The sequence below is a fragment of the Lutjanus erythropterus genome, chromosome 16, assembly GCF_056507025.1.
Source record: "Lutjanus erythropterus isolate fLutEry1 chromosome 16, fLutEry1.hap2, whole genome shotgun sequence".
In the NCBI taxonomy this organism is placed as follows: Eukaryota; Metazoa; Chordata; class Actinopteri; order Lutjaniformes; family Lutjanidae; genus Lutjanus; species Lutjanus erythropterus.
The window spans coordinates 29,342,736-29,358,298 of NC_139332.1; the positions used below are offsets into that span (position 1 = coordinate 29,342,736).

Below are 15,563 nucleotides of genomic sequence, written 5' to 3' on the forward strand. Positions count from 1 at the left end.
AAAGATTTTGAAATACTGGACTCAGGTGTGTGCTGGATTGTTTTGGTTTACTGCGGTGCACCGTACACCAGCTGGCACCCAGGAGAGAAGCACAGGGCATCCTCACTTTATTTTCCAAACCTTTATGTTGTTGAAACCTAAACCTGCACATACTTTTTTTCTTCTATTTTATGGTGCCACAAGCTATTAACACAACACTGACATAACATCTTTGTGAAATGATACAAAAAATCTATTAACCGTTTCCAGTTTGCACCACCTGCAGACACAGAGTGACATTATTATTCATCTGGAGTTGTGTTTGTGGCCACCTGATGTTTTTAAGTGCTATGATGTCAAATAAAAATAATGCAACAATGAGGATACTGGCTTAACGTTTCTGCACAAATAAAAGCCAAAATACGTGTGGATTTTTTGATGAACTTTACCTAAAAATCTGAACCAACTGAACTTTTGAAGAATCAGAAATGTTCTTTGTTTATTAAATTAACATTAAATCAGCCGCCTTCACTCATGACATGTTAGCCTTTTCTTACCTTCAGGTGTGCATAAATACCGTATCGTCCACGAGAAGCAGGTAATTATCAGTTATTGCTATTGGTGGAAAAAAAAAATCCATATTGTGCATCCCTAACAAAACAGAACTGAAAGAAAACACTCTGCTGCGCTGAAGAGAACTGCACTTACTTAAACTAAAATCTTTGCACTTTGATATCATACCTGGTGGTTTAATAGTGTTGTTATCTGACAATATGAAGCTCCTCTGCTGAGACATGACGTTAACCTGCAGTATACAGCAAAATACAAACCATGATATTATTTTACGTGTGACATTTATTCACTTACAAAGAAAAGAACATAATATAAACTCTGACAGCGCTGTACAGAGAACAGAGGATGATTGAAGCCGCTTCCTTCTGGAAACATTTAAATTGCGAGTCTGTTATCAGCTTTGTTTGCATGTTGCGCCAGTACTTCACAGTCCATAAGCCTTCCTCATTTCGTCCTCACATGGTCTCTTTTTAACATGTCATTCTGCTCGACTGTCAACAAAACATGGCGTTTCCGGAGGCCGTGTGAAAAGCAGATGGCACAGGGAGGCCTGAGTGTCTCTGATTTCTCTGGTCAGTACCAGTAGGACCTCTGGTGCCTCCTGTTCTCCTGGATGCCCAGTTTCTCCATGACTTCCTCCTCCAGGGTTTTCAGAGATGGGACATAGGTCTTTTCTAGAGTGTCTTCTGGACTCGTGTCTTTGGGACCATCTATGAGGGCAGTAATAAATACTAGTCAGTTATGCCTGTATGTTACGTTATGTTACGTCTGTACATTGTCATAAGATTGAACAGCCACCTGCTCTGAGACAATTTTGACAATCACTATGTAACAGGCAAAAGCAAAAGCTTTGCTGGACAGACTCCAAATCTTAAGATATTATCTTATGTGGCAACAGAAAGTAAAATATTTAACATAAAAAAGGAATAATGTCTTACGGAGTACAAGCAAATTAGAGGGCTGTTCAGCATGTTTACCCTCTGCATGTTGTCTAGTCTACAAAGAAATGTTTCTTCCACTGTAAAACAATCAAACTGAATCACTCTGAAACCTGTTTTTGGAAATCAAGTCTGCAAAGTGTGGAAAATGACAGACGGCTGGTCTGAAACTCCCCCAGCCCTAGACAACTTTTGCACTTTTCCTTTTTTTATTTAGATTTGTTTTGTCTTTAAGACTGTGGGTCTTTGTTTTGTTGATGTGGAAGATGTATACTGTACAAACTAACTCCCAAAAAGTTGGGATGCTTTGTAAAACTAATGAAAACAGAATGCAATGATTTGCAAAAACTTTTCAACCTATATTCAACTGGATATAGAACAAAGACAATATATTAAATGTTCAGATTTTTTGTTAATATACGCTCATTCTGAAATTGCTGCCCGCAACATGTTCTTAAACCCTTTTTCTCCCTGAAACACTCTGCACAATTTGACCAATTCATCACATCTTGCTGCTCTCTCTGAGTGTGGCCTTTGAAAAACCTATAAACACAGATGTGGTCGGACGACACGTCGTACAAACAAATTCGTTTCAAGCCTCTCCCTGGACTACAATTAAGTTGGTGGGTTGTTCAGCATTGGTAAAGGTTTACACTTCCCATGTGTCTTCTAGTTTAGACAGAAATGTTTTTCTTCCACTATAAAACAATCAAACTGCATCACTCAGAAAAGATATTTTTAGTATTCAAGTCTGCACGCGGTGGAAAAATGAATGACGGCCAGTTTTTAGTGCTGACTCTCAGCTAAACATGGAATAAACTTGTTACTGAAAAGAATCGCCCTCCAGTCAAAACACTCACTCAGACACTCTCACCTTTCCACTGCTGGGGCACGATACCGTCTCGTCGCTCCACAACAGGTTTCGGGATGATTCGACCCGTCCTGATAGACACTCGGACTCTCTCGCCCTCCTCTGTGAATTTCCATTCCACCTCAGTGGGCTTCCTGGAAGATCGATATCAGCGTGTCATAATTAGTTTGTTCTGAAACTAAAGATCATTCACATTTATCTACAGTGAATAACAATCTAAACAACATTCTAAAGGTGGGTTGATGATTGTTATTTTAGGGCATTTATCTTAACTGTAGAGTAAAGGAAAACATGCACGCAACAATTACAAGCATTAGTGATGTTTTACAAAACCATACAAATATGTACGATAAACTTTGTTACATTTGTGATTAAGAACTTTTACAGTCTTCCAAATACAGCTGCAACGACTACTTTATCAATCAATTAGTAGAAAAATAGAATCCAGTTTATTAAATGTTGGGATTTGCAGCTTTTCTTTCTCATTTATGAAAGTAAATAAAGAGGTTTTTTGGTCTTTGACTGATGTTTGGTCAAAGGAAGCAATTTAAAGATGTCATTTTGGATTCTGGGAAATTGTCATGAACATTTTTCACGATTTTTTGACATCTTCTGGACAGAACGATTAATCAATCAATCATGAAAATAATCTGCAGATTAACCTATCAGGAAATCATTGTTAGTTGCAGCCCTACTCCCAAACAGACAGCACTAAGATATCATTTTAAACTATTTTTTTCCTGCTAGTCACAGGGCACATATTTAGGGCTCCAGATAATAATAATGTAAGACCTGACTGCTAAACTGCGGTTCAGTTATTGTTAAGGTCCTGAGGTGTTTGTTCATCTGCACAGCCACAGTTTTAATCTTGCAGTGCTGCCAGGTTTACCGTACCTGTCTGAGGGGTCAATGAGGGCGACATTGCGGAGCAAAAGAGGAGCTTCACTGGCGATGTAGGTCCCACGGTAATCACCGGTTTTTCCAACATACCTGTGATGCTGAGACAGAAAACAATTGTTCACAGTTCTCCAAAAAAACAGCTGGTGACCAAATGGCTTTTTATGGTGAACTCTGTCAGCAGCTGCACCCTGACGCCAGACACTGGCTCCATCCAGTGGAGCTAAAAAATAAATACATGTTGTTTTTCACTGGTAGAAAATCAAGACCACAAAATCTTCATTGTTAACACTGTTAACTTTCAGCACTTTCAGATCAGATGTTACACACTGGCAACATTTCAGTTTAGTTTTCTGTGAGAGAAATATCATTTTCTTACTGTGTTTAGTCCCTCCAGCATAACCCAGTTTCTGTGTCTGAAGACTTGGATCACTTTTCCTTGCTTTCCTTTGTCCTTCCCTGCAAGAATCTCAACCTGAGAAACACAGTAAAAACAGATTCATTACTCAGGTTGTACAAACACGTTCTTTATTTCCCTCCATCTTTTGTCAACCCAGGTTTGGTTAAAAATGTTAGTTTTACAACCCCATACACAGAATTCCCTTAAACTTCATACATTATTTATGGTAGACATATATGATCTTTTCTTATATAGGTAGCATAATTGTGGCTACACTAAAATCATTATATTATACAGTATATAAGAAAAAAAATAAAGATGTAATTCATTGTAACTGATGTTCTGTCCCGTTTCCATGGTGCAAAGTCACCAACTCTCCCACAACTGTGGACTTGGACTTAAGTTGAGACTTCACAAAATTTATACTTAACATAAGTATACAGTTCACCCCAGAGATCAAAAGTACATATTATTTCTCTTTCCTGTGGTGCTACTCATCCATCTGGAGTTTGGTGTGACTTGCAGAGGTTTAGAGATACTGTATCAGCGGTAGAGATACCTGCCTTCTCTTGAATATAATGAACTGGGTGGCACTATTTTCTTTCTACCTTACTACACCCACAAACTGCATCACCACACAGAAGTGAACTGTCCCTTTAAGTTAAATGTAATTCTATCGTTTTAAGACTTGACTTTAAACTAACTCTAGAAGGCAAAAACATTTATGTCTTAATTTTTGACCTGGTAAAATCTCAGAACAGGGCGAAATGATTTGGAAAAAATATGTAATTGTGATTATTTTGACTGATCAGTTTTTCACCAATATCAATACCTCATTTTCTTGAAACCTGTTAAAGTGATTTGGTGTGATTTTTGGCAGGATAAGTTTGAAATCAGGGCCGCAACTAACAATTATTTCCATTATCAATTTATCTGTCGATTATTTTCTCCATTATTAGATTATTAATTGATTAGTGGTTTGGTCCACAAAATGCCAGAAAATGTTTAAAAATGTGGATCACCATTTTCCAGAGCGTAAGGTTACAGCCTCAAATGTCTTTTTAAGTCAACGACACAAAGATATTCAGCTTACTGTCATGAGAGGACTAAAGAAACCAGAAAATATTCACATTTGAGAAACTGAAATCAGAGAATTTGGATTTTTTTTTAATTAAAAAAAATTCAAAATGATTAATGATCATCAATACAGTTGTTTATTAATTTAATAATTGATTAATCCTTGCAGTTCTATTCCAAATAAAGATGAAGTCTTTAGAACATGATTTGTAAGCCAGGACATCTCTGCAGCACGACACGACATTTTGCCTTTAATAAATAATGCACCTACTGTGAATTAAAAAGTGCAACATGCCATACTGCATGTTGATTAATTGTTCAGCTTTATCTCAGAACAGGACTGACATATTCTCAAATCATAAACATTTAATTATAAGGCACATGCTGTGAATATACTTGGTTTCAGCTGAATGAAATAACACTTCTCACACACAAGGAAAAATGCTTTGCATTTGCACCTGACCCTCTGTGCTGATAAAGACTTGTGTCCTGGGTTTACTGACAGATACTGACCGTGTCTCCTCTGAGAACAGACCAGTCCTCAGCTGCTATCGGCTCCACAAACACCTTCCTCCTCTTCTTCCCCGGAGGATTCAGCCTCTTAGCGGCCGCCGTCCACGGTCTGTTGGTGCCGTAGCGGTAATCTTTGGGCACAATTACCCTGGCTGCCATCGACAGGACAGCGGTCAGCCTCATTGTGCTGCGGGAACAAAATGAATCAAGGCTCGTAAGTTAGCTTAAAAGCTCCCAGTCTCCCTTGACAACACAAGCTATGCTAACGTTAGCTTGAGGAGAAGCCATCATTAACGGTGTGTTACAGCGGCTACACGTACGCCACTATCTTCTCAAACGACGTATTAAACTGACTGATATCTATCTTGTCAAATAAATATTTTGCTAAATCGTTTTAATTACACAAAACGAGTTAGTAACATAACATCCAGACAGATCTTACCCTCTGTTGATGTCAATGTCACATGTAGCAGCACTGACAGTAACGCTGGGATCAGCAGGCAGCGCCTCCCAGTGGTCAGGAGGCTGGACGCATGCGCAGTGGCCAAATACAGCATCTACTGTTCTTGGACAGCAGGTCATTGAGTCGGATTACTTTGAAATGTAGTCAGTTACTTAGAACAAATTAGATGGCGATTTTTGTAATAAGCAAAAAAAAAAAAAAAAAAAAAGTAAATGCTAATATTCCATCTTAAAAATAGTGCAGCCACAAAAATTTGAAATCCTCTTTTTAATCTCTTTGAACATCTCAAAACATTTTCTGCAACTGCACCAAAAATGCAGTATCTGTAATGCAGTCAGTCTGTCTGAACTCCTGCAAAATCATTATTTCTTGTTCGGACTGATTTTGCAATTAGAGGTCCATCAGTAAATTAAGTCTTACCTGTTTGATCCATATTGTCTTCTCCAGTTTCTGCCACCTGCATTTTATCCTTGTCAGGTTTAAGCTGGTAAACATACTTAAAATCACATGTAACATCCGGTCAGAATCCAGAATTTTATAATTAAGGGAATTCATGTCAGGTTAATGACAAACATCTGACTATACTGAATTAAATGTCGTAGTATTGGCTCCTTTCTCCACTCCTGTTTGTGTAAGATAAATGTCATCTTTATTTACCTGTTGTCATAGTGAATCATAATATCTGAGCTCCACTGATGACTTTCATGCACACACTTAGCTCAGACTTAACTTACTTAGAGTTGATTGAACTAATTCTGATCAGCTGTTCTGGAACCAAAAACTCAGAGTTCCCCCTCTCAGGCTGTTTCAACTCAGAGTTCAGGATGAGGCTCAGAGTTTGTTAAAACGGCTTTCTGAAACTGAAGCTGCTGCGTGATTTTCTGGAGAGTCCCCACCGTAGCATGGAGACTCGGAGGTCAGACCCCTTTTTGTACGTCTGTGCTGAGATTAATATGATGTGAAAGTTGTGGTGACACTAAACTGGAGACAGTCTCTTCAGTGGTTGACTGTGGCGGAGTAATGCTGTGCTACACATTTATAATCTTCATATAACAAATAAAATGTGCACTGGATCATCCACTCTGAACCTCTTGAACACTTGATTTGCATTTTATATTTTATTTAATTTCAATAAAAGCATATATTCCTAAATCTTGAGATATCTCATATGTAAGCTAGACAGACATTTTCCCCGATCATTACTGTGTACAAATGTGCTGTATGTACCGAGGCTGCAAGAGCCCGTCTATTGCCACCCAAAAAATTTTCATATGCAAACACAAAAGGTTTGTTGAGTGTGAATTTAGCTTAACATTTGTTTCAGTTTCAGATTACAATTAGTTCACACACACCACACCACCATTTGACCTCTGTGGCTAAAAAGTACACAGAGCGGGATGAAGTCACATCGGTGGAACAGCAAACTCTCCGTCAAGTTCAATGACGCCTGACGCGAGTCTCTATGATAAACAGTTCACGCATTATGAAAGGGGGCGTGGCTAAAGTTGAAGAAGTTCATAACCTGTCATGCCAGATGGACTGTCACACAGAACCATCTGGGAAGTCCTCCGTAAAAAAACCTGTTTGGAAATGGGCAGGCAATTTAAAAAAGAAAAAACTCTTGGCAGGCAATTGGACGAACCATTGGTCTATCACGTCTAACACTGGCTAACTTCAACCAATCAGATGAAACTCTTGCTGAAGACGGTTGGGAAAAGAGCGAAAACATCTTTTCCACTGAGAAAAGCCTTCAGTGTTCTTTGCTCTTCTTTCAATGAAGAATTACTTTCCATTTCTAATACAACTGACGATATCACAGCATCTATACTAACCTCTTCTCGCTGTCGTCACACCTAAAACCACGGCTTTAGCTGCCAGAAGTCCCTTCTAGGACACTGATCATGCAGCATCACTTTTGGCAATGACACAAACAGATAACTGACATCTGGCAAGACACATTCTCGTGTAATTGTTTGATTTCATGATCTCGTGAATCTAGCTGCCTTGCAGCGTTAACAAGTCCCGACAAAACAAACAGTTACGGCCCGCTCACACACGTGGGAATAAAGGAGTGTGGCTGCAAATTCCCATCCTTTCTTCGTGTTGAGTTCAAGTGGTCGTAGTCCCCCACATTTACGTGTGTGCCCATGTGTGATATGACCCTTAAAATTGTTTTAAAATATTTAAAAATAATAATAATAATAAAATAAATAGACCAATGATACTTCCCACAAGATTCCAGAAATGGTTCATGAGTTATGCAGGGCGGTGTGGCCAAAGTTTAGGGGGCGTGGAATACATCACTAATGAAACAGGAACTCTGTGATGCCTCCCCTGCCGGTTCATTGGTTTGATCATGTTGTGTGGATTAATCTAGAATTTACGTGGCTTTTTGCCTGGCACACCCCCTTTTCATCAGCTGACATGAACAGTTCATCAGCTGTTCTTTGGCTCATGAACATTTCCATTAAATGTTGTGCAACTCTGTGAATCCATTAGTAAGTTGCAGCCAAGCCCCTTTTCGCTAACTGACATGAACACAAACACACCTTCACACACACACACACACACACACACACACACACACACACACACACTCACTCACTTGGCGTCCATGACAGTTACAGGACGAAACCTATGGCCGCCAAAGGGTGGGGAAGTTTTTGTGGACCGAGCGACCTGTATGGCTGCTGATTACACTATAAAAAATTTCATATACAAATTTTTTTCCCGCATGCATGCTTTCCACACTGCTATCACCCCATCCTTGGGAAAACACTGTAAGATAAAAGATCGGACAGAAAAACAGTCCCTGAGAGCTTCACAAACTCACAAACATTTCTTTAAAAATCCACTCTTATTATGAGGACTATAGGCATCAGTACATTTTATTTCAACATGATAACAATAACAACAGGATGGTACAAAAAAATATATTAAAAAAATGAAGCATTGTGGAGGTGAAGTGTCATTTGGTCTCTGAGGTTTCATCCCCATGTCGTTGTCTGGACAGTTTCCTTGATCAATCAGCCTTGATTGGCTTTGTTGTCACATAATTTCCTAAAAGACACAATAACATGATTGTTATTCCTCTATTTATGCTCCTCATTCTGCAAATGTTTGCTTTCTTGTGTCAAGAAACTTTTTTTTATATATATAAATATCTATACAACTTACTGAGCTAATGGGTTGTTCTTCACATGGTCACATATTGGGCTTTTCTCTGTTACTTTCACTTTCAGAGTATTTATCTCTTGGCTCCAGGCATCAGACTCTGCTTTTAAGGTAGCTTAGAGACAAAGAAAGAAACAGAGAACAATTCAGACAAAAAAAAAGGTAATGGTTGTATTTCACCACATGGTGGCACCAGGCAGCAGTTGAGCAGTTCAGTATGTCTGAAGTAGTAGTTTTACCTTGAGTTTCAGTGTGTTCCTTCTCTGTGCTGGCCAGCTCATCAGATTTTGCCTTCTAAAATGGAGTGGGAGAAATGTTTGTCAAAATTACTGGAATTTAGATGCAAACAATGAATACTTAAATATCTTACAATTTCCTCATACCTGAGTGCAACCTAGAGTCCTGTCTCAAACACCAAGGTAGTGTGAAGAAGATGAAATACTCTTTTACTTTAAACTATCAATGCAATAAGGTAAAAATATTCCACGATAACAAGTAAAAAAAAAAAAAATCCTACTTATGTAAAGTGTTATCAAATCAAAAGTAAAAGTACTTATACTGCAGAAAAGTAGATTAATACTGAGGCATCAATTCATTCACCGCCATATTTTGCTCTCTTTAAACCAACCAGACTTCTTTGGAAAAAAACAGTTATTTTACCTCACAGAACACGGGAGTTGCTGGTTCACTGCTGCCTCGATTACTCAATTTGTTTTTGTTATTGTGAAACTTCGGTGTTTCTGAAAAACATAGTCTCAAGTTGCATAAGTCACACAAGCTAACCAGTAAAAACAGGGGCAGATTTTGCCAAACAAGTCTGGTGGCTTTGAGGAGATCAAAAACAAAAGCATTATCACTTGAGTGTAACATCAAAAAGACTGCTTGAGGGCAAAATAAAGTGGCATCCGCTTAAACAGATCCTGTTTATTTTTAGGTGATATTTTTTAAAAGGGCTAAAATCCGTTTTGCTGCTGAACCACCAGTAGCTTCTTCACGCAACCCCACACATAAATAACACAACTATCCCTTTGATGTGTTCACAGCGCACACATTTGCATACTGAATTTGAGAATTACTGCTTCATGGTTTTATGTCTCCTTCAGCCAATCAAGTTGCTTTGACTTCAAAGTAATTTAATAAAAAGGAATTAAAGCTGCAGAAGGTAGAAAGCCTAAATATGGTTGATTGTTGAGTCTGAGGTTTTGTTTTCTGTCCTTAGACTTCCTACTAGATGAGCAGCATGCGCTTCACGTGTGCATGTATCCTGAGCGAACACAGACGCCAGCTGTTTATTACACAGCAGATACCTGACAGTGCAAACTGTGACAGAGGAGAGAAACTCCTTTTCAAAACAAAGAGATTCCATTTGATGCAAAAAAGACACTTTTAAAAACTTGTTTCTCTCTGTTCTTCTGCACACAAGACATGAGTATTACAACACTTGTTTATTTGACCCGGGCTCGCTTTGCCTTGTATGCTTTCTTAGATGTGGCTCTGCCATAAAGTGGAAATGGGAATGCAAATCAGCAACATGGTTTGACAACAATGCCAGCACAGCAGCCCCTTGTATGTGTTTGTATGTGAGTACTGAACCCAGAGAAGCCAATTCTTTCCTTTACATCCCTCCTCTCTTTACTCTCAGGACATGGCTTTCATACATTAATAGAGAAGTCAACTCAGCCAGCGAGACTAATTATCTTCCTGTAAACCGTGCAGTCGGCTCCTCTGTGGTGCTGCTGCGGCACACAGGTAACCAAGTGAGCTGGGCTCCTGGGGCGACCATGTTGTTCACTACCTGGACACGTTTCAGGATTTCCTGTCTGATCATTCTGCTTTATGGCTACTTTTCCTGCAGGAGTTTCAGCCATTAATTCAGGCTCTCGCTGAAGAAACGTGCACACGCAGCTGCACCAGTAGAACAGCCAATAGGAACGCCCGGTCTGAGGTGACTTGTGACTGGTTTAAGTCGACCGTCACAGATTCTCTAAAGGCTGAAAACAGAGCCAAGAAGAGGTGCAGAAGTCCGGCTCTGTCTCAGACCACTTCATGCTGTGTATACTCATGAAAGCTAGAAAAAATCTTGAGTAAAAGTACAAAGTACTCATCTCAAAAAACACTTCAGAGTATTAGTTAATTTGGTCTCATAATTTCATGGTAAATAGGTTTTAATTACCAAGTGATGTAATCTATCAGTAATTTGTGGGTAATTTCTAAGAAATTTCAAATATATTACTTGGTAAACACTAGGGATGGGCATTTTCGACAAACTTTTTGATCGATAATCATGAGAATTAACGATCAATTATCGATTTAATCATTAAGAAATGTCTGATAGAAAAAATGATTAAAAATACCACAGGCAGTCTAATTTTTCTCAATTAAGTATTTATTTCAAGAAGAACCTTTAATCCAACAATCCTCTTGTACAATTTAGGCTACAGTTTAAATGTGCAACTGTTAAACAAAACACCGCGAGGCATCGGGCTGAAACTCTTCACAAAATAAAAGCCAGCACAGTACTATTTTCTCAAACAAAATACAATTCTGCCTCTTTTAGGCAGAAAAAAATCATAATAAATAATAATAATTTAAGGAGAACTTTAATCCACGTCTTGCGCGATTTACAATTTAAATGTGCAACTGTTAAACAATAGAAATAGACCTACGCGGAGGCGTCGGGACTCGGGATCTTAACAAAATAAGAGCCAGTAGGATATTCTCTAAAACAAAATTAATAGGCTACATTTCGCCTCTTTTAAACACAAAAATAAAACATCATATTATTAACTAAAAGTCGTTTAATCAAAGAACAAAGTAGACTCGCAGCTGACTTTTTTTCTTTTTTTTTTTTTTTTGCCAAAAGGCACGACTGAGAGAGGGAGATCCCACATAACAATAACACATTATAGGCCTATAGGTTTACATGAAGGCTACGGTGGTAACTGTCCTGGGCTATAGCTTACTTAACCTACTTGTTTTTGTTCGCCGTGCACGCTTCATGTTTACTACCTTCAGATACGGCGGCAGGGCAGAAGTCAGCTCGCAGGCGGTTTTCTCTGCTATATCGCCCCCCGCTGGTGGGATATTTTACTACCGCCACATAGTGAAATTCATTACATTGCTTTCTCGACGCACACTACATGAACTCTGTTTAACACTGTCGAAAAATCGAAAAAAAATTACGTGATCGACAAAATTCTTAATGATCAATTATCGATCATCGATCAATCGTGCCCATCCCTAGTAAACACCACGTTTACCATGAAATTATTGGACCTGGAAAGTGAAAGTGATATTTAATACATTATCAGTGCCAACTACTCATTTCATGATTAATCATAATCCACACCTGTGCTGCCTGCAGGGTTTCGTTTTCCCCCCACATGTCCTGGTTTCATCAGACTGTTTGTGATCAAATCATCTTATTGGCTACAAAAATTGGCCACAAGCCTCTCTCTCAGAAGCCTGACAGCAACCTGATCATTTGAATCAGGTGTGTTGGAGCAGGAAAACATCTGAAACATGCAGGATACCCTGAGGGCTAGAGTTGTGAAACACTGGTGTAATGAATATTTAAGTACAAGGAAAAATACAGACTTGAAAATCTACTCAGAAAAGTACAAGTAGCAAACAAACTATTTAATTACATTAGCTTGAGTATTTGTAGTTACTTCCACCCCTGGATTTTCAGCAATGCACAAATAAAAAAGTTACCTTTTAAGTGTCAATGTTGTGTCAAATATTTGACCAACAAAATCTGATCAGTTCATACTCAAAGATGTTTGTACCAAGTTTGAAAAAAGTTCCCTCCAGGCGCTCTGGAGATATAGTGTCCAGCAGAATAGGAGGGATGGCCAGTATTAAAAAAGCATAATGCATCTGGTTACAGCTGTTGGCAGCACACAGGCATAAACCCAGCACACACACACATCACACACTGGTGGAAAGCCACAGTCTCGGATCACATCACATCGCAAAGATTATGTTTTTGTGAAAGTACAGCTTAAAAAAAAAAAGAAAAAAACTTTTCACCTTTTCTGCCTGACAGGTATCATTTTCTGTCTTCCTCTTCTCCATATCTGGGCTGAATTTGGCCATCGTCGCCTCCAGTTCCTCCGCTACTTTTTTCCCCTGGTCCACCAGCTTTTCCACCGCCACTTTAAACCGCTCCTCTTTTTTACGTTGAGCATCAAGCGCCTTTGAGTCCATTTGCAGCTGTTCATTCCCCTTGTTTAGCATCATCAGTGCTTCATTTTGTCCATAAATAATCAATGCCAGTATTATGGACACCAAGATGGATAAAAGTGATATAATCCAGTAAAACCGCATTGCTGCAGTTTGGGTTGAGTTCAAAAGAGACAAAGGGAGAGTTATTAATCAATCTGTAGCGTAACGGTTGTCAGAAGTGCAGTGTGTTATTTAAAAAAAAAGAAACATTAAAAAAACTTCCTTGTTCCTGATTCATATCTCCTCTGGCCTCTTTAAACAGGTCAATCAGGTCTACTCTAGACCACGCTTCCTTTGGTTCAATAATTTACAGCAGACAGACAGCCAACACCCACAAACACATATAAGGGAGGAGGCTGAAATTTGATTCGCTGCCATCAGCTCTTCATAGTCTTCGCACTTTTGCCTCCTCCTTCTTCCTCAACAGGGAGGTTGATTGAGTTTCACAGTCCGAACAGGTTGAACAACTCAGACACTGTTTGCTGTGGCTGGTACAGTATGAACATAAAAGGGTTATTAAATACAAAGTTCTATTTTGCCCTTAGTATGGTGTAAATAAAGGGATTTTACTGTGATTTAGAGCGATTTTTTTGCTCCTGAGTCACGCAGCCACCTGTTTTTAGAGGTTAGGCCGGACTAATTTGACTGGTCCGAGGTCTTCACCAGTTTAAATGTTTAAATATGAAAGATAAATATGATTAATCAGACATCCATCAGTTCGTAGTACCGGAGGGAATTCTCTTGGAAAAAATTAGATCAATTTTTTTTTGATTACACCCAAGATCAAGTGTAAAATATTAAAGTACAGATTTTCCATGTTGGAGAGACTGTGGAGCAACAGATGCAGACCTCTCACACATATTTTGGAAAGCCCACAAAATATCAAAGTTTTGGAAAATTGTACATGAAATAATACATACATATACGGTGCTGTACCTTTGTAACTGTAACCTTACTAAAAACAATATAAGAATAAGGGATAAGTATTTGATTAAAATACTGTTAATAGCTAGTGAGAAAGCCATAACAAAGAAACCCGGTGAAGTGAACCAGTGAGTCATCATCCCCCTGTTCTTCCTGCCTGGTTTGTGACAATGTGAGAACAATGTGATGTCAGAGGTGTTTATGGTTCAGTGGTTCATTTTCACTGAGACAAACAACAGACAGACGCAGTTAGCAACTATACACTGATGAAGCCTATAGCAGCTTAATATAGTCTTTTTCAGAGATGGCAAAAGTACACATAGTCTGTACTCAAGTAGAAGTACTGTTTTTGCCTTGTTATTTTTTTTTTTTTTAGGTAGTTTTCGTCTTGCGTTAAAACTAAAGTAATGCGCCTGTTTTGAAAATGTAAGGAATTCGAAAGTACAGATATTTTTCTTATAAAGTAAAAGTAAAACAGTTGTAAGAAAAAGATCTGAAAAATCTGGTGTGCACTGGTGTGCATCTGCAAAATCTCCTGCAACTCACAATTACAACCCGACCATGCTGCCTTTACTCGTCTGGCTGGCTTTACTGGGTTTTCCTGTGGTGGAGAGAAAAGGTGTCACACTGCGAGGATGTCCTGAGGATCCCTGTCAATGTCAGTGTTTAATAAAGCTGTTGTTACCTTCCATGTTGACATGAGACTGCTCCTGTCTAAATACATTAGATAAATAAAGAATCTAATTGCCTGAATATCATTTTTCTCATAGTAACACAAGGCGTGGTATAAATATCGTATTATATCCTCCTTGTATTTTTGTATGGCTAATTGCTGGTGATGGCTGAGGCCTGAGGCACTGTGGTTTCTGGTTGTTCGCCTATCTGTTCCATTCCACAGCAATATCTCACGAACATCTCGAAGAAATTTCCACTTCAAGACGAGGATCAGCTGATTAGATTTTTGAGTACAAAAGTCACTGTGACCAGGCTTTTGGGGAGTAACAGATTACACGTACTGGGATTTTGTAATTTGGATGCAAAATATGGTAACTATATCGCATTACAGATACAAAAGATGTAATCAAAATGTTAATAAAAATTGCAAAAAGAAGATGGATGTGTTTTTTTGACAGTTCATTTTGAGGGTGCAACACCTTCAGACAAGTTTTTTAATAAATAAATTAAAAAAAACCTCAGATTCCAGCTTCTTAAATGTGAATATTTTCCAGTTTCTTTACTCCTCTCTGACAGTAAACTGAATATCATTGAGTTGTGGACAAAACAAGACATATCATCTTCATCTTGGATTAACATTATTCACCATTTTCTGACATTTTATGGACCAAACAGCTAATCGATTGAGAAAATAATCAACCAAATAATCAATGATAAAATTAATGGTTGAAACGTTACTTGCAGCAGATCGAGGTAGCAGTAGACCAGCAGCTCCTGTGTCCTGTGAGGGAAATCTTTTTTTCAACAGTTTTGTGGCTGTGAAGAAGAGAGCAAAAACAGCAACATCAACAA

At 38.6% G+C, this 15,563-nt stretch overlaps 1 protein-coding gene and 1 long non-coding RNA gene across 2 annotated transcripts; both read right to left on the reverse strand.

Moving 5' to 3' along the window:
• Positions 1-816: 816 nt before the first annotated feature.
• On the reverse strand, positions 817-5,770 carry mrpl24 (mitochondrial ribosomal protein L24). Its single transcript, XM_084738792.1, has 6 exons — positions 5,691-5,770; positions 5,249-5,435; positions 3,638-3,733; positions 3,256-3,359; positions 2,365-2,495; positions 817-1,262 (listed from the first exon to the last, which is right to left on the reverse strand). Exons 2-6 carry the CDS (start codon positions 5,429-5,431, stop codon positions 1,126-1,128), a joined length of 651 nt encoding a protein of 216 aa, XP_084594918.1. The 5' UTR covers positions 5,432-5,435; positions 5,691-5,770; the 3' UTR covers positions 817-1,125.
• A 2,779-nt stretch (positions 5,771-8,549) lies between these two features.
• LOC146313317 (uncharacterized) lies at positions 8,550-9,433 on the reverse strand. The gene is made up of 2 exons (XR_014772099.1): positions 8,889-9,433; positions 8,550-8,771 (listed from the first exon to the last, which is right to left on the reverse strand). It is a non-coding gene; the product is annotated as an uncharacterized LOC146313317 (long non-coding RNA).
• Between the last annotated feature and the right edge of the window lie 6,130 nt (positions 9,434-15,563).

Coding starts and splice junctions, on each gene's coding strand:
- mrpl24 (XM_084738792.1), bottom strand. CDS start 5,431: ATGAGGCTGACCGCTGTCCTGTCGATGGCAGCCAGGGTAATTGTGCCC. Junction 3,734..5,248: donor CTGTTCTCAGAGGAGACACG/GTCAGTATCTGT, acceptor TGTGTTTCTCAG/GTTGAGATTCTTGCAGGGAA. Junction 1,263..2,364: donor CGTGCCCCAGCAGTGGAAAG/GTGAGAGTGTCT, acceptor CTGCCCTCATAG/ATGGTCCCAAAGACACGAGT.